Consider the following 17709-nt stretch of genomic DNA (forward strand, 5'->3'; position numbering starts at 1 on the left):
GGTTTTCTGTGTTAAAGACACAAATGAAGAAAATCTCAGGCTGGAGATGAATAATTTGTTAAATTACAGAACAGAAAATAAAACATTCATCAGGAGCTGAGAGTTTATCATCTTTAAATGTAAAACTGAAGATGAAAGCTGAAGTATGTTTGGCTCTTAAAGGCTGGATCCTGTTTGAGCCTGTCAGACAGCAGAGGGAGCAGCATGGAGGAGCTCAGCGTGTTTACAGTTTGATGTTTTCTGGTCTTCTATTTAAATAAAGACACTGTTTCCCACATAGAGCACAGAGCTAAACAGATTTTTATTTTTAAATAAACACTTAAACCTTTATCACGTTATCTTGTTTAATCCTGATTAATCTTCATCTCTGACTCTTTTAATGACCACCATGAGTGAGGGAGCTGCTTCCTGTACACTTCATACGTCTTTTCACAACCACGAGTCGCCCTCTGCTGGTCAATTTAAGAGAATGCAGGTGCAATGCTTGAACGAAAGCTGATCCTCATCAACCACACTGCGGTGGGTGGATGGTGGGATTGTAATTCAGCTGTTTCAATACAGCATGTATACAGAAAAGGTAGTTAAAAGTCTCATTCAGCAAACTACTGCACACTTCCTCACTGCATCATCTTCACTACGTTCAAGTAGTTAGAGGTAGATAATCCTGCAGACCAGAGCTCACCTGTGATGCAGATTTAGTTTGAGTATTTTTAATGCTGTCAGTGTAAAATAAGATGTTTCACGCACAGAACCACAGAGCACTCATGCATTAGGTTTTCCTGCAATACTGCATTTATCACAGCTGCTAAGTTCAACAGCAAACGTTTGCAAATGATTATTTGTTTGTTTACAACAAAAACAATAAGACAAATAACATTTACAATATAAACCAGAGGCTCAAACAGCAGAAATAATATTTGCACAATATAAAAAAGGGAGACAGAAACAAAAAGGTTAACATTAAGACAACAATATTATTGACAAGACATGTATTTTCTAAATCCACAGAAGATTGTATATAAATGGAAAACTGTTGTCTGTTGCAGATTTGGAGTTGTGCTCAAAGCTGGTTTATGAAAATTTTAAACTGAAGTTTCTTGTTACTAAGTTTAAATTTATGAATAAAGAATTCCCCATAAATTGTGAGCAGATTGAAAATGAAAAATGTCACCGTCTGAGACATTTTAAAAACACAAATCACAATTATTGACATATTTTCAGAATATTTGGATTTAATATCAAGTTTTCCTCAAAGATTGGGGTTTTTCCAGGGTACCATATAACTAATTGACTTCTAAAGAAAGTTGATATTTATTATGTTGATTTAAAGTCTGTCATATCAAACCAAATTCCACTAGAGGGCGCTCAAACACAAATAGATGTGGATCTGATGCATTTTCTAACAGTTTTCTTCTTTTCAGAATCAGAATCAGAATCAGAATCGTGTTTATTGGCCAAGTATATGTGCAGACACATACAGGGAATTTGGTTCCGGTAGATGGTGGCTCTCAAGCACAGCAATGTAAATCTCACACACACAAGTGTCTATATATACACATTACACATACATACACAAAGCTGTGTAAACCAACTATAAATAACTAATCTAAACTTATATACATAAACTACAGAAATGAATGAGGTGGAATGAATACTACAAAATGTACATAAAGTCCAGCTGCAGTCTGGCAGTGTGACAGGTCAACTGTTAAGAAGGGAGATGGCGAGGGGAAAGAAACTGTTCCTGTGTCGGGTGGTCCTAGTCTGTAGGCTTCTGTACCGTCTGCCAGAGGGCAGCAGATCAAAAAGTCTGTGTGCAGGGTGTGAGGGGTCTGTGATGATTTTCCCTGCCCGTTTCCTGGTTCTTGAGAGGTACAGATCCTGGATGGAGGGCAGGGGGGCGCTGATGATCCTTTCTGCTGCCCGTACAGTCCGCTGCAGTCTGCTCCTGTCCTGTTTAGTGGCTGCACCATACCAGACTGTGATGGAGGAGCACAGGACAGACTCAATGACCGCAGTGTAGAACTGGATCAGCAGCTCCTGTGGGAGACTGTACTTCCCCAGTTGTCTCAGGAAGTACATCCTCTGCTGGGTCTTTTTGAGGATGGAGTTGATGTTGGTCTCCCACTTCAGGTCCTGGGAGATGGTTGTACCCAGGAACTTGAAGGTCTTCACAGTTGACACAGGGCTGTCTGATATGTTGAGGGGGAGCAGAGTTGAGAGATGTCATCTCTACAGTCTTAAGAGTGTTCAGCTCCAGATTGTGCTGACTGCACCAGAGTACCAGCCGCTCAACTTCCTGCCGGTATGCAGACTCATCACCATCTTGAATGAGGCCAATGACAGTGGTGTCATCTGCAAACTTTAGGAGTTTGACAGCCGAGTTCTTGGAGGTGCAGTCGTTAGTGTAGAGGGAGAACAGTAGTGGTGAGAGGACACATCCTTGAGGGGCACCAATACTGAGGGACCGGGTTTCAGAGGTGATCTCCCCCAGCCTCAACAACACCTCCACTGCTGATTTAACTTTAAACTTTGTTGTCTGTGCTAAAAAAAGAAACAGAGCAAAGGGTGACGTGTTGATCTCTGGGCCAGTTATAGTCGGGCATTGAAGCAGTAGTATTCAAACAGTAATTCACTGATTAGAAGCTCCAGCACAAATGACTGGTGCGTCAAAATGGCAATCCTGCACAGCAAAATCTCCAGTGTTAAATTAACACTGGAGAGTGTCTATATGGGTCCACACCTCTGAGTGTTAAATACAACACTGTTGAGTGTTAAATTAACACTTTTGACAGTGTTGGCCAGAGGGGCCGATGGCGGGATATGGCAGCCTCGCTTCTGTCAGTCTGCCCCAGGGCAGCTGTGGCTACAACTGTAGCTGCCTCCACCAGTGTGTGAATGTGAGAGTGAATGAATAGTGGTATTGTAAAGCGCTTTGGGTGCCTTGAAAAGCGCTATATCAATCCAATCCATTATTATTATTATTATTATTATTATTATATGTTTAAAAGTAACCTAGTCAGTTTTGAAGATTAACAATGGCTAACACTGAGCAGTGCTGATTTTCTAACACTGGAAAATAACTCAAAATGTTAGAAATATTCCAGTGTTAGAAAATCAGCACTGCTCAGTGTTAGCCATTGTTAATCTTCAAAACTGACTAGGTTACTTTTAAACATATAACACTGTCAAAAGTGTTAATTTAACACTCAACAGTGTTGTATTTAACACTCAGAGGTGTGGACCCATATAGACACTCTCCAGTGTTAATTTAACACTGGAGATTTTGCTGTGTGGCACCTGTCCAAAACCTCAATCATTCATGGTCAGGTGATGTGGGTGTTTTCAACCACACCGTGGAGCATCTGTGCCTCATAAGCTCAACGCAGCAAGGAAACATCTAGATAAAGTTTAGAAACAGTTTAGATGAAGGCAGACGTCATCTCGGACAGCACACCTCTATCAGCCAGGCTCAAAAGGTTTCTGAGCCTGGCTGATGCTGATTAATGTTGGACAGGCCAGCACAGAGGCTTTGATCGTGACAGGAACAGGCCCTGAGCACCAGATCCAAAGAGGGTATACCACAGCCAACATGACATCATAAACAGGTGCCCATTTACAAAAAGCCTGACTGAGACTGTGTAGCACATACAGTGGGAGGGGGAGATGCTAGCTGGAATAGCATACACTGGACTTTTGTTAAAGACATTTTAGGGTGCTTGGTTTAAAATTCACTGTGGTCAGTCAGAGTCAAAAGTAAAAACAAACAAAATCTCTATATAATTTTATGTAGTACACTTGAAGCCTGTTTTATTCATTGTGTTACTGATTTATCCTACCTGATAATAGTAAAGGCTTACCAAAGGTAAGACTGTTCTCAAAATGTGCTTTAAAGGTTAGTTAAGGTTATTATTAGTAAGATGATCAGCGACTGTTTGATTTCTCACCATCGGTTGCTTGGAGCAAAGCTCAGGAGGGCGAGCTGCGTATTCTTATCTCTGGTTCAGCAGGATACCTGAGTGATTATGGGTTATATGAGCCAAGCAAAAGCAGCAAACAGCTTTTATAATCACTTCTGCAAAACTGAAACTAACCGTGGCTCAAGCAGGAGTGCTCACATTCAATAGCAGATAAATTACTTACAAAAAAAAGAAAAAGAAATTTCAGGTCATTCTAATTAAAAATCTCCTCCTCCTTTCCGCCTTTCATTACACATTAAAAATCTTCATACTTTTTTCCCACCAAAGAGTAGGGTAAGTTTTACTGTATGCATAGTAAAAAGAAAAACAGTTTGCTGCCATGTGCTCATATTAGTACACATAAATCTCTTTAAGGCACAAAAAAGAATGATTTTCCAATACTTATGAAGAGCTCTGTGTACAAGAGCAATTACAAGAAACTGCTGATTTCATTTATACTTATGTCCATGACAAATACATTGAGTCATGAATCGCTGTGCGGCAGCTTTATTCGCTGGCAGGAGAAAGTCATACAAAGCAAACTAAACTGGAAACTCACAAACTAAACTCACAGAGAGACACTGGGAGATCCACACAGCATGAGGGACGACACAACACTGACTCAGAGAAACACAGGGTTTAAATACACTGGGGAGTAACGAGGGGAACGAGACACAGAAGGAGGGCACAGCTGGGAGAAATCAGGACTGACGAGACAAGCAAAGCAGGACACATTCACATAAGACACGGACCTTCAAAGTAAAACAGGAAGGATCACACAGAGACGCGAACTTGACACAGTGGAGACAGCAACTAAGAAACACAGAGACATAAACCATAAGGCAGAGGACTCAATGAACCAAAATACACAGAGGGGAACTCAAACATGCAGACACAGACTACACAGAACAGAGGGGACACAGAGAAACATGAAGGGCAAGGGATCGAAACTAGAAACCATAGAATAACTCACACAAGTACAATAATACAAACATCACAAAGAACTAAAACGCTGGGTCAGGGGACCCAGGACCGTGACACATTGTTTAAGTAAACAGTTTATTTTGATGTTTTATACAAGACTCATTTACAACATTGAAATAGGTGAAATAGGTGATGCCAAAAATGCAACAATTAAAAACACTCAAAAACTGAAAGTGTCTTATGCTGCTGTCTGAATCATAATATTTACTTTATTAAATACAGAGCATTACATGACATAGACAGAAAGATACATTTTTGAAAAAAAAAATGTACATACAGCATACACACATATCAGACCATGTTATACATGAACACTTGTTTGGATTCTCCAAGTGCTTAAGAAACAGGTGCAATGATTCCTCCATTACCTCCTTTAGCAGAGGACACACTGCAGCGTTCATTTTAAATTCTCATTAATGAATTAAACTCCATCATAGCTGGAAATGAAGCCTCTTTGTGTTTTTATGAATCTTTTAATGATTTAATAAGCAGCCTCACTGTACAGCTAAGTTCAGATAACAGTGACATAAACATTAGGAGAGTTTCCCAGCAAACATGCCTGACTGGGACTCGTGCAGTCATTGTGGGCAAACCCTCAGTATTTCATGTGAAAATCAGGAAACAACTGGGACCACACTGTCCACAAAACTTGGCAGTGCCCAATAAAATTTTTACGATTGTACTGGGGACGATACAATACAGTACAACTTTTTCTTTGGTAAAGGGAGGGTCTAAATTAGAGCTGGTGTTAAAGATTTTGCCCACAATATTGCATGCTTACATATCGAAGAACGCTTTTAACAATAATTAAATAATAAATGAAAACAAATAACAATTAAAGATGTTGGAGAATAAATATGTGCTAGAAACACATAAATGAGAGTCTGAGGGCCTCAAAGCTCCGGCCGTTTCACTTGTACTGAACTCATTTGTTGCATCTGAGTCACTTTTTTTTCTACATAATTAACATAGAAAACTCTGCAGAGATGTTTCTCATAGTCACGCGTGTTTATTCATTTCCTTGTGGGGACATCTCATTGACATAATGCTTTCCTTACCCGCTTACCCAAACCCTACCCATCATGAAATGAATGCCTAACCGTGACACTTACTCTGAACCTAACCCTAACCTAATTGTAACCCTGACAATAAAACCACATTTTGAGTCTCAAAAATGGCTTCAAACTCGTGGAGATGGGATTCTGGTTCCTATAACGACTGTTGGTCGCCACAAGTATTTTTGGTCCCTACAAAGATGTTACATCTACACACAGATCTCGACATCATGAACTCGTTTTAAAGCATTAAACTCACAAAATAAATGTTGGAAACCTGTACATGGTTAGGGTGCTCTCACTGACCCTTTATTTTTGGTTTTCACATTTCAGTTTTGGATGCTTTGACCTTTACTTGCTCTGTTCTTGGTTAGTTAGAGTTTCATATTCTAACTTTTGTTCCTATTTGAGTTATTTTCAGGTAAGATTGAGTTTTCTTTCATGTTCTGTAACTGTAGTTATCGTTTCTTGTTATTCCCCTGAGTTTCTTTTTTTCCTTTTATCCAGGTATCATGTAAAGTCCCCATCGCTGTATGAGAAAGCCCCTGTGTAGTGGCTTCTCTTGTCCTTGTGCATTTTATATAGTCTTGTTTACCATCTTATTTTTTCCCTGTTTTCGTTCAGGTGTGTCCTTGGTGGTTTCCATCTCCCTGGTTACATGTGTATTTAAGGCCTCAGTTTTCCTTGATGAGTTGCTGCATAGTGCTGTTTGTCAGCTCGGGGGTTTCACCTGCGTGTTTCTGTTTGCTTGCTCTCTTCTCTCTCTCTCTCTGTACACTTTTTTGTATGGATTATTTTCCATTTATTCAAATCTGTTTGGGGATCTTTATTTTGGCTACGATCCTTCTTCAAACAAAACTCTCTCTCTCTCTTTTAAAGTCCAAGTTACTTATAACTTGGACTTGTAATATAACAACGAATTATCCAGAATCCCAAACAGTTTCAGTTCGGCTTCTTTGGTTCTTGTTGCTCTGTGTTTATCTCGATACTGAATCTTGAAGCACAGAGTATATAAAACAGAGCAAACACAGAGGAGAGTGTACACAGATGACGAGCAGACATTTGAAATTCAAATCAATTCAAATCAGTTTGAGGTACGTGGCCTGTTTTTAACTAGTCCTTCACCTCCTGTGTTCTCAGGATTTGGTCTGTGGACTCATAGTCATTGTGTTTTAAGACTTCAGTTCCTCTAATAGCAGCAGGTTTCCCTTCTTATATGGACAGTATGTTATATAAAGACCTCTGTGGGATGAATACACTTCATTGTTTGAAACTGAAAGACAAATGAGAAGAGACTGACATTAAGAAGCTCGAGGCATGAGATAATAGACAACAGACTAAGATAGTTATCAAAAAGCTCATCTTTGCTTTCTTTTGTTAGTCATTTTGCCTTTCTTTTAAAGAAAATAAATCACAGGGTGAAGGAAAAATTTTATGTATGGTATGTATTTATATGTATTATTGTATATCATTAAAATCTGACTGCTCTGACACTGGGCTGCTCCTTAATGTGACGGTGGATGTTATAAATGTAGTTAAACCATGCTGTAACTACTCGCACAGCAAGCTCTTCCTCTGTACATCACCCCATGAGTTCTTACAGTGCAGTTCATATTAACATTTACAGGCAGATTTATTCAACAATCATTACAAAGGCTAAAAAAAAGAAACACTCATGTTTTCTCTCCCTGTTAATGGAATTTAATCTTTCCTGTTTAAAAGCTTTCAGTATCTCCAATGTCAGTTAAGCTCATCATTACGTAAATATAAAACCACACAAACTCAACAGAAGTAAGATCCATAGTTCAATCATGAGCTTTGGAAACTGTTTAAAGCTTAAAAAACACATATTGATAATCTTATTCAAATTTAATCTTGCAAATTTGACTCGTAACACTGGAGGGAAAATGTAATGCTAGGGACTTTCACATCAGTCAGTCAGAGATAAAGTTACCACATTATGCCTTTCTCAGCTTCCTGTAGCGGCAGAACAGAGATAGAACCACAAATAGAGCTGAAACCTTCTAATATGCAAAACAGTATAAAAAACAAATAAATAAGGTTTGAGGAAACAGCAGCAGAGGCACTGACACTTCAGCTGTAGAAACATGTGACACATTTTAAACCGTTTGTAGTTCAGCAGGACGCTGGTATGAGTCCAGATTATGTGTTGTTTTATGTTTTCTGTAGATCAAAAACACAACAATACCACCCAAAAGAAGGACAGCAGAAACTGCCACACCGACAGAGCTATGCCTCCCTATCTTCTCACTTCCCCATTCCTCCTTCCCTCCATCCTTCTTCCCTCCATCCTCCTTCCCTCCATCCTCTGTGTCTCCTCCTGTCTGACCTGCAGGTGAGAAACAGGTGTGAGGTGTCAGCTGTCAGGTAGGTGATGAGTGAAGAACAGAACAGAATCCATTTCCTCTTCAAACTGCTGTCAGACATTATCTACTGCACTCTGATCACATCACTCAGACCAGCTGCTTTCTACAAAGTCTCATCAACAACATCTTTAGAAACAAACATCAAGAACCAGGAAGCAGCTTCACCTCTGATCACACACACACTCAACTCTACTCACTCACCTGGAGGAACAACATTCAGGCTGATGATGATGACGGGGTCGTCATCCTGATTCGCTCTCTTCCTGCGATTTATTTTTGTCTCAACACGACACTCGTATCTTCCACGGTCATCAAGCGTCACATTCTTCAGAATCAGAGACACGTCTCCATCCTTCATCTGTCTGTCCTGTAGCTCCACTCGGTTCTTAAACGATGGATGCTGGTTCTCTAGATCAAACCGCTCATCCCGGTACAAAAGTAAATATCCTTTCCTAAGACCATGTTTGCTCCACTCCAGAAATGTGACGAGGTTGTTGTTGTTGGCTCTGCATGACAAAGTGACGTTCTGTCCAGATTCAGCTGTGATGTTTACGAGGTCTACAGGACAAAAGAGACAACCGGTGTGTATTAAGCTGACAAATTCTGTTATTCTGCAATTAGAGATCACCACATGTAATATGTGATACAGGTTTTGATATAACAATCTGTGAGGTCACATGTTTGGGCTCTCCCATAATTATTAGAGCTAAAAAGAAAGAAAGAAAAAGACTCTTTAGACATTTCTTGGTGACATGAGGGTGATTTCCCAGTGACATCCATCAGATATAAAACTCTTATAAACAGGATATGGTTATAGGTTCCACACCCACATGCTAAAGGCTGCAAAACAGTTCTGAGGCAAAAACCTGTAACTGAAACCCACACAACTCTTCTTGGTTTTTCGGTATTAAGATAATATTTATTTATTTATTTATTTTATTTATTTATTTATTTATTGTCATTGTCAAGAACAATGAAATTGCGTTTGGGGCTTCCATACAACCCAAAAAAAAGAAGAAAATAATAAATACCCCTTAAAACCCAAGTGTACATATTTAACCCAGTGTGACTCCAATGCAATAAGACAATCCTTAGCAATAATGTTCGTAGAAATTCAGACAAAGACCTGAGAAACATGACAAAATACAACAATGCAACCCATTCAATATTATTGTACTGTGAGATATGATATCAGATATGATAGTTATCTATTTAAGAAAGAGGGGGGGGGCAGGAGGGGGAAGAGAATAAAGATATGATGCACCAATGCAGACCAGTTCATTGCTATTAAGAAGTTGGATATGGTTACTATGCTCCTATACAGGAAACATGCTTGTTAATGAGATACATTTGGTTATGAGATACATTTGGTTCAATGATTTATAAATAATCACCTGAACATAAAGACAGACAACCAGTCACACCCAGACCTACGGGCAATTTAGAATCATCAAGTAACCTAACCCCACTTACTGCATGTCTTCGGACTGTGGGAGGAAGCCAAAACAAGTGGAGAGAAGCCATGCAAACATGGAGAGAACATGCAAACTTCACACAGAAAGACTTGCTGCCCAACATAAAATGTCAGTCTACTAATAAATCTATTAAATGATGTCATATTATTTTGAATTAAATCCCACCAATCTTAACAAGGGGAATTTAAGATTTAAGATTATGACATACACATTACAGGGACAAATATACATATATGTATGTCTGTACATATGTGTTGGAGATTCCCCACATTGTCCAAAAAGTCACACACACACACTCACATGCAGCTGCTGACAGGCAGAAGTGAAGAAACAATAACGTCCAGCAGTGCGACAGCTGCCCGGCTCTCTCCATGCTCTCAAGCTGAGTAGATTAGAATTTCAACGGCTCTTTGTTGACATCAAATGGGAGGAGCTCTTATGACGTTAGTTTCCAAATAGAGATTACAGGCATCATAATTACAGCCCATTAAAAACAACAAAAAAAAAAAAACATTAGATATGAAAATATAATCCAGGCTTTGAAAACAGCCAGGTTAACCCCCATCTTTCTTAAATAACGTATATTTCTAGCCAAAAAAAGACGCAATACTGATTACAGTAGTCACATCGGGTGACACTGTTGTACTTTTAAAAATTATCTCATATGTTGTTTTAATAATCAGGTTTTTACAACATATATTAAGCGATCTGTGTGTTTTCTCTGGGAGAGTTTAAGGAAATATGGAAATCTTTCAGCTCCCTCCTTTCATAATCCAAATAATTTGTGAACTAAAAACTAAAAAAATTTTGATATGACCCATCAGTCTGTTTAGGATGACGGTGTTGAATGAATCTGTAGTCTATAAACAGCATTCAAACATAGGTGTCCTCATATTCGAGGTGTGAGAAGGCTGTGTGGATGGCTGCAGTAACGGCATCTTCAGTGGATTCTTTTGATATGCAAATTACAAAGGGCTCAATGTGTCCGGAATGACAAATAGTTGAAATAACAGTAAAGATTTTGACCAGAAGAGGGGGTTTATGTGCATATGAAGCCTCAAGAAACAAACCATTTTTTGAACCAATTGGATGTAAAGCTTCCAGTAATCGTAAGGCTTCATTTGGCCATCACTACCAGAGAAACAAATATCTCCAATGCTCTCACAGCAGAAGACAGAATGCTCTCATCCTCATCAACAATGATGAGTGCTGACAACGCACAACTTGTCACGGTGGTTGCGTGGCTGGCAGAGGTAGTGTCATGGCGACGTATGCCCGTGTGTTTTAGCTAGGGACTCAAAGGCAGACAGGGAGGGAGACGAAACTGAGCTACAAACAAAAAAACGAGCCTTTATTGTGGCTGATAACATGAATACAACTGAAACGAAGGCAAACAGGGGCAAGAGTTAAATGTAACACTAAACAACTATGGCAATGACTATATACACATGGAGGGAGGCAACACAGACGATCCGACGAAGACTGAAAGAAAACACACAGACTAAGAGGTGATCAAGGGAAGTGGAAACACACGATGAGACAGCTGACTAGAATGAACATAGTGATGCCGCAGGGGAAGTAAAACAAAACATGGAAACGAGACTTTCAAAATAAACAGTAAACCTGACGAGACACAGACATGACATGAAATTAATAACATGAACCAACAAGGGAGACTAAAACACAGGGGCTGATGACACGAGAGGATCCAATAAACAAATCACTAAAACAGCCACCGGGGCCTGATAGAAATTAACGAGATAAGCTAAAATGAAACTGGAAAACAAATGAATAATAAAATACATTGAAATGCAAAGCACTGGGTCACATAACCCAGGACCATGACAGGTGGGACCCAAATAAAGAACTCAGAAACACGAGAAGTACACTAATAGCTAATGATTGTCTGTTTGAAGCTGAATCTCCAGCGCATGCGTCTAAAAAATCAGTGCATTGCTTCAGAAGCCCTGGTTTGTTTAAACAGGGCAACGTGATCACAGAGGTCCAAAGCTTCATTCAGTGCATCACTGCTTCAGTACCTGATTCAGTGGGTTATAAGGAAGTGAAGAATTGGCAGGATTCATGTGGTGTGTTGGTGATTTTGTGCAAATGTTCTGCTTCTTCATAAAAAAAAGAAAACCAGCAGGTCATTCAGTGTTCCCTTAGCACTAATGTATCAGAGATGTTGGTGCACTATATCTGAAGTAATGTTGTTAAGTCCTTAAAGTCATATTCTTTTATTGTCATGACTCTATTTTTATTTTTGCATGATACCTGATTTATATGGAATATGGCTGAAGTCTAAAATACTTAGTCAGTCATTTGTTTAATAGTAATTTAACATTATATAATTCACATATAAAACTATGAATTGTGATTTTAAATGGTTTAAAAATTCTACATAGGCAAGTTTTTTCTCCTTTTGTTATCAAGAAGCAAAAACAAAAAGGAAAAAAAAAAGAAACAGGGCAGGGTTCTGTGGTTGAACTGCAATCACAGATCATACGATTAAAAAGGAATTATGAGTAATAAGAACTTCCTGCTTGTTTACATTACAGAGAAACATCCAAACCTGAATGGTTCACTGCATTCTTAAAGCTGCAGAGTACAGGAAGTTCTTCACGAAGCTCTTCCTACTTTATTTTCTTATTTTCATTCAGGATGCATTTCTGAGATCATCTGCAGCTGTTAATTTTAATTATGCTCATGTACATGGAAAATATGGTTTTCTTTTTTAATTCGTATAAATAGTACATTTTGATGTTTCACACAGGACACAGGATTTCTGTTTAGTTTCAGATTTATATTTATCTCCACATTTTTTACACTCTAGATAGAAATGAACACATTTTTATAAACGGACATGTTTGCGGTCTAGAACTAACATCACGTCTCTTTTCTTAAATCCCATGGACTCATGGACTATTTTTTCCCCAGTTTACCTCATTTAAATATGTATTTGGTTCTCTTCCAGAGCACCACAGGACAATCACAACACAACATGTATGTAGAGATGGAACATATTTTTTTGAGTGGATGGATTTGCAATGTTTAATTTTTTTTTATTAAATTGTGCAAGTTTTTTGTCATCTCTCAGATCAGTAATATATGAGTTTAACATGTCTGATTTAAAACAAAACAAAACACACTCTTCTGACTCTGTGTTGATTAAGATTGTGATGGTGGATGTAGTTCTTCCAGGGTATTTCAAACAAATAAAATTCATCACAATGTTTTAAAAAAAAGAATAAGTACAATTTTTTTCTCTTCCTCATGATCAACTTTACTCCTTCCTGTTTAAAAGCCTTCAGCATATCTGATGCCAGTTAAGCTAACAGAAATATTAGACCAGCCAAACTGAAGACAGATGGAGCTACACTGCAGTGAGAGTTCACCTGTGAGCTTTGCAAACAGTTTCAAGTTTAAAACATATCAGCATATTATCCAGTTCTGCTGTAAGATACAGTACACATGGTAAATGGCCTGCATTTATATAGCGCTTTACTAGTTTACCAGCGCTTTACTAGTTTACTTTACTTTCACACACTGGTGATGGCAAGCTACATTGTAGCCACAGCCACCCTGGGGCGCACTGACAGAGGCGAGGCTGCCGGACACTGGCGCCACCGGGCCCTCTGACCACCACCAGTAGGCAACGGGTGAAGTGTCTTGCCCAAGGACACAACGACCAAGACTGTCCAAGCCGGGGCTCGAACCGGCAACCTTCCGATTACAAGGCGAACTCCCAACTCTTGAGCCACGATCGCCCCACATGTACACATGTAATATTAATTTACATAATGAGCTCCTCAGCCATGCTGACTATTTGGTCACTATGAATTAAGCGACAACGTGATCACTTTTAATTCATGAGGGAGGAAACACTGAAGCTCATTTAGTTTGCGTTTAAAGACTTCAAATAAGTCATATTGCTGTAGTTTTTCTCAGCAGGAAATCTTACTGAGAAAATCTGTTTATCTGTCTTGAGTTTTTACCTCATGTGACAGAGGTAGAGTAACAGGAACAACAGCAGATTATCCACCTCACCCTAGCAACCAATGTTTTCACTGTAACTATAAACAGAGTGTTTAATGGGCAGGACACAGTTGCATTATTGACATGTGTACATGGCTCAGAACAAACACTATTATGCGGCCGTATTGTTATTTGTCGTTTAAAAAAATAATTCCAGGTGGACATTTGACTCCCACACTAGGGTTTGCTCTGGACTTTCATGTCAGTCAGTAAGCGATAAACATGTCAGTTAGCACTTTGTGACGGTGTCTGCACAGCAGCTGTTTCCATTGCTTACACCTCTCTTCAAACCATAAACCCCACTGTGAGCACAAAGACCTCCCACTATCCCTGTATCAGATGCATCTCATTTCAAAGCAAACATATGTGCTCACATGTGTCCGCAGAATTCCCCTTCAGGGTCTCCATGGCCCAAAAGGGCGAGCCCAAACAAAGGTCCCTTATGGGTGGTGTCAGGAAGAGAAGCTGGTGTAGAAATGACATTTTTAGCGACCCTTGGTGAATAAGGGAGTTGCAATATGTACCATGGGACATGTTCAATGGACTGTACAGTCCATTGAGCATGTTTACTGAGTTGGGCTGATTTTCTACACACAGTTGATGAGAGGATTTGAAGCATCATCAGGACACTGTAGAAGCTGTAGAATCTGAGACATTTCAAATAGTCATCACTTCAGAAGGAGGCTGGTAGTCATCTGGACCCTGAATTTGTCTTTTGCGTTTTGTGTAGATCTGTACAGCAAGAACACCAAAGACAAGAACAGTGGGAACTGCCACAATGAGAATACTGTTACGACTTCTTTGTCCCTTCTTCCCTCCATCCTCCTCGTCACCTCCCGGCTGCCCTGTAGGTTATAAACAGGTGTCAGACATTCACACCAGCTGCTTTCTACAAAGTCTGATCAACAACATATTTAGAAACAAACATCAACAAGCAGGAAGCAGCTTCACCTCTGATCACACACACACTCAACTCTGCTCACTCACCTGGAGGAACAACATTCAGGCTGATGATGATGATGGGGTCGTCATCCTGATTCGCTCTCTTTTTGCGGTTCATTTTTGTCTCAACACGACACTCGTAACTTCCACGGTCATCAAGCGTCACATCCTTCAGTATCAACGCCACGTCTCCATCCTTCATCTGTCTGTCCTGTAGCTCCACTCGGTTCTTAAACGATGGATGCTGGTTCTCTAGATCAAACCGCTCATCCCGGTACAAAAGTAAATATCCTTTCCTAAGACCATGTTTGCTCCACTCAAGAAATGTGACGAGGTTGTTGTTGTTGGCTCTGCATGACAAAGTGACGTTCTGTCCAGATTCAGCTGTGATGTTTACGAGGTCTACAGGACAAAAGAGACAACTGGTGTGTATTAAGCAGACAAATTCTGTTATCCTGCAATTAGAGATCACCACATGTAATATGTGATACAGGTATGGATACAACAATCTATGAGGTCACATAGTTAGGATCTCCCTAATTGTTAGAGTTAAAAAAGGAAAAACCCATTTGGGAAATCCCTTGGGGAGCTCCTAAGACAAACACGTAGTCACAGGCACCTTGAATAACCTGTTCCTGCTAAAGGTCTCTGCTGAGAAAACACACAGATCCTCTTCCTGTATCCTCTTTCAGTAATGAAGCTATGTTCCTTTATAGTAAATGTGTGCGTGTGTGTGTGTGTGTGCGTGTGTGTGTGTGCGTGTGCGTGTGTGTGTGCGTGTGTGTGTGTGTGTGTGTGTGTGTGTGTGTGTGTGTGTGTGTGTGTGGGTGTGTGCGTGTGTATGTGTGTGTGTGCGTGTGTGTGTGTGTGTGTGTGTGTGTGTGTGTGTCGGTGTTTTTGTGTTTGTTAAGGTGATACATTTGCTTCAAGATTTTATATTCATGAAACAAACAAATATGTGTCACTTAAAAATATAATTATTAGTCACTCTACCAATGAATGATTTCATATTATTCTGGAAAGTCTTAACTCAGTGAATGAAATAAGCTGCAGCTTCAAGCTTAAGTGACATACACATTAATCAGTCAATTACTGACAACAACTGAAATGACACACACACACAGATAGCAACAGTGCAGAAATGATTTACTATGTAAAAGTACAGATACTTAACCTCTGAGTACAACTATATAAATGATACATAAATGTAATGCTTTAGCCTCTTTACTCTCTTTGCATGCAATAAGCTCTGTTGGTACAGCTACATGAAAATTCTACTTAAGTAAAAAAGTATTTGAAGCTCATTTCTTGCCTCTGCACACTCAGAAACACTCACCTGCAGCAGCAGTCAGGGAGGAGTGGAGAAACAACAAAGCCCAGCAGTGCAACAGCAGCCGTCCTCGCTCCATGCTCTCAAGTTGTTGATTTGAAGCTCAACGGTTCTGGCTTCAGGTCAACAGGAGGGGAGGAACTCTTCCTCACTGAACACGTTTAACAGGAAAGGGAGGTTATAATTCTGAACAAACATTAAAGATGAAAAATAATCTCTTTGAAAACAGATCACTTTCTCATCTCTCAACTAAAGAACACTTTTTATTTTTATTTGTCTTTTATTTATCCAGGTAAAAAATCTCATTGAGATTAAAAATCTCATTTTCAGGAGAGACCTGGCATCAACATATCTAGCAAAAGAAAAAAAGACTGATTAGAAAACATTTGCACACACATCTGGTTACACTGTCCTCCTTTAAAAAAAAATCCTTATTTTTTATTAAAGGCTTCATTTCACAACCAAAACTAAGATAAAGTGACCTGAGTTTTTTCTTTGGAAGATTTCAAGGAAATACAAAAATACAGAGCTCTTGTATCTGTAGACCAAATAAAGTTAAAAAGGCTGTTAACTCATTCACTGCCAGCCATTGGCAGTGAATGAGTTAAACCCATTGACTCATGCACTGCAATTGACGGCTATAGATGTCAATGGCAGTGAATGAGTTAATAGAGTTGTTTTATGTGGAAGGTTTTTTAATTAATTCTGTACAAACACTCCCTTTATTATGCAGTCTCAGGAAACAGCAGATACTATTTTATCCAATAAGCTGATTTTTAGGGCTAATTCGCTGTTATGAAGGGAGAAGAAGTATGGAGAGCAGGGCTTGTACTTGTACTTCTTATATGAGGATTGTGATAGTGGATGGAAATCAAAAAGATGAGTAGCTTAACAAGTGTGCACGACTTACTTCATAATTGACTAATTTTATTTAATGAGGTGTTTTCAGTGACATAGAAGTGGCTTCATTTGTGGAAAACATCCTTGAAAACACAGCACAGGTGTGAGAAAAGGTCACTGTGGTCAGACTGAGCAGGTGAGCTAAGAAGGGAATCAGGGAAAATAGTTACAGTCTCAGTGAAGATGGCTTTGAGGTTGTGATTTGCCGGCATTACATATTCCTCATGTGTATGTTTCCCTCTCAGAACCCTCAACCAGTATCAGAATAAAGTGGACCTACAGCCTTGTCTGTCTCTATTGTAAACCAAGGCCTGTGGTCTCAAATACAAGCTAAATGTGTTTCACCTCACATTAATTTTAACTTAGGCAATACAACTTGATCTTCTTGAATTTCTTCCATGTGGCAGCTTTGTCGTTATAACATTTAAACAAAGCTTCCTGGTTGACCTGTTGTGCTGGAACGGGCCTGATTCAGGTTTGTTTTGTATAATGAGCTACAGCTGAACACACTGCAGACACAGCTGAAGGAAGCCAAGGCTCATCCAAGTGCATGTTGAGGTTTATTTTTCTGAAACACGGCAAAACAGCAGCTCTGTGTCACTGACGGCTTCCATTACAATGACTGGCCTGCATTACTTTTGT

The 17709-nt window shown here is 39.4% G+C and overlaps 3 protein-coding genes across 3 annotated transcripts in view; all 3 read right to left on the bottom strand.

The window, feature by feature from the left end:
• Window positions 1-5189: 5189 nt before the first annotated feature.
• The window catches only part of LOC309694439 (matrix remodeling-associated protein 8-like), a 209255-nt gene continuing 196735 nt past the window's right edge, over window positions 5190-17709 (bottom strand). Inside the window, exon 4 of the mRNA XM_082514530.1 lies at window positions 5190-8348. Within this exon, the coding sequence (XP_082370656.1) occupies window positions 8119-8348 (230 nt within the window). The 3' untranslated portion in view covers window positions 5190-8118. The remainder of the gene's footprint in view (window positions 8349-17709) is intronic.
• LOC309696041 (V-set domain-containing T-cell activation inhibitor 1-like) lies at window positions 8234-10457 on the bottom strand. Its single transcript, XM_082517104.1, has 3 exons — window positions 10161-10457; window positions 8579-8943; window positions 8234-8325 (listed from the first exon to the last, which is right to left on the bottom strand). The coding sequence occupies exons 1-2, from the start codon at window positions 10231-10233 to the stop codon at window positions 8579-8581; spliced, it is 438 nt and encodes a 145-aa protein (XP_082373230.1). The 5' UTR covers window positions 10234-10457; the 3' UTR covers window positions 8234-8325.
• On the bottom strand, window positions 12902-16263 carry LOC309695443 (uncharacterized protein). The gene is made up of 3 exons (XM_082516100.1): window positions 16174-16263; window positions 14883-15239; window positions 12902-14740 (listed from the first exon to the last, which is right to left on the bottom strand). The coding sequence occupies exons 1-3, from the start codon at window positions 16244-16246 to the stop codon at window positions 14553-14555; spliced, it is 618 nt and encodes a 205-aa protein (XP_082372226.1). The 5' UTR covers window positions 16247-16263; the 3' UTR covers window positions 12902-14552.

The sequence above is a fragment of the Aulonocara stuartgranti genome (genome assembly GCF_965226115.1).
Source record: "Aulonocara stuartgranti genome assembly, chromosome: 3".
Lineage (NCBI taxonomy): Eukaryota > Metazoa > Chordata > Actinopteri > Cichliformes > Cichlidae > Aulonocara > Aulonocara stuartgranti.

Coding starts and splice junctions, on each gene's coding strand:
- LOC309696041 (XM_082517104.1), bottom strand. CDS start 10,233: ATGGAGAGAGCCGGGCAGCTGTCGCACTGCTGGACGTTATTGTTTCTT. Junction 8,944..10,160: donor CTGCCTGTCAGCAGCTGCAT/GTGAGTGTGTGT, acceptor TTTGTCCTGTAG/ACCTCGTAAACATCACAGCT.
- LOC309695443 (XM_082516100.1), bottom strand. CDS start 16,246: ATGGAGCGAGGACGGCTGCTGTTGCACTGCTGGGCTTTGTTGTTTCTC. Junction 15,240..16,173: donor CTCCCTGACTGCTGCTGCAG/GTGAGTGTTTCT, acceptor TTTGTCCTGTAG/ACCTCGTAAACATCACAGCT. Junction 14,741..14,882: donor CCTGAATGTTGTTCCTCCAG/GTGAGTGAGCAG, acceptor TATAACCTACAG/GGCAGCCGGGAGGTGACGAG.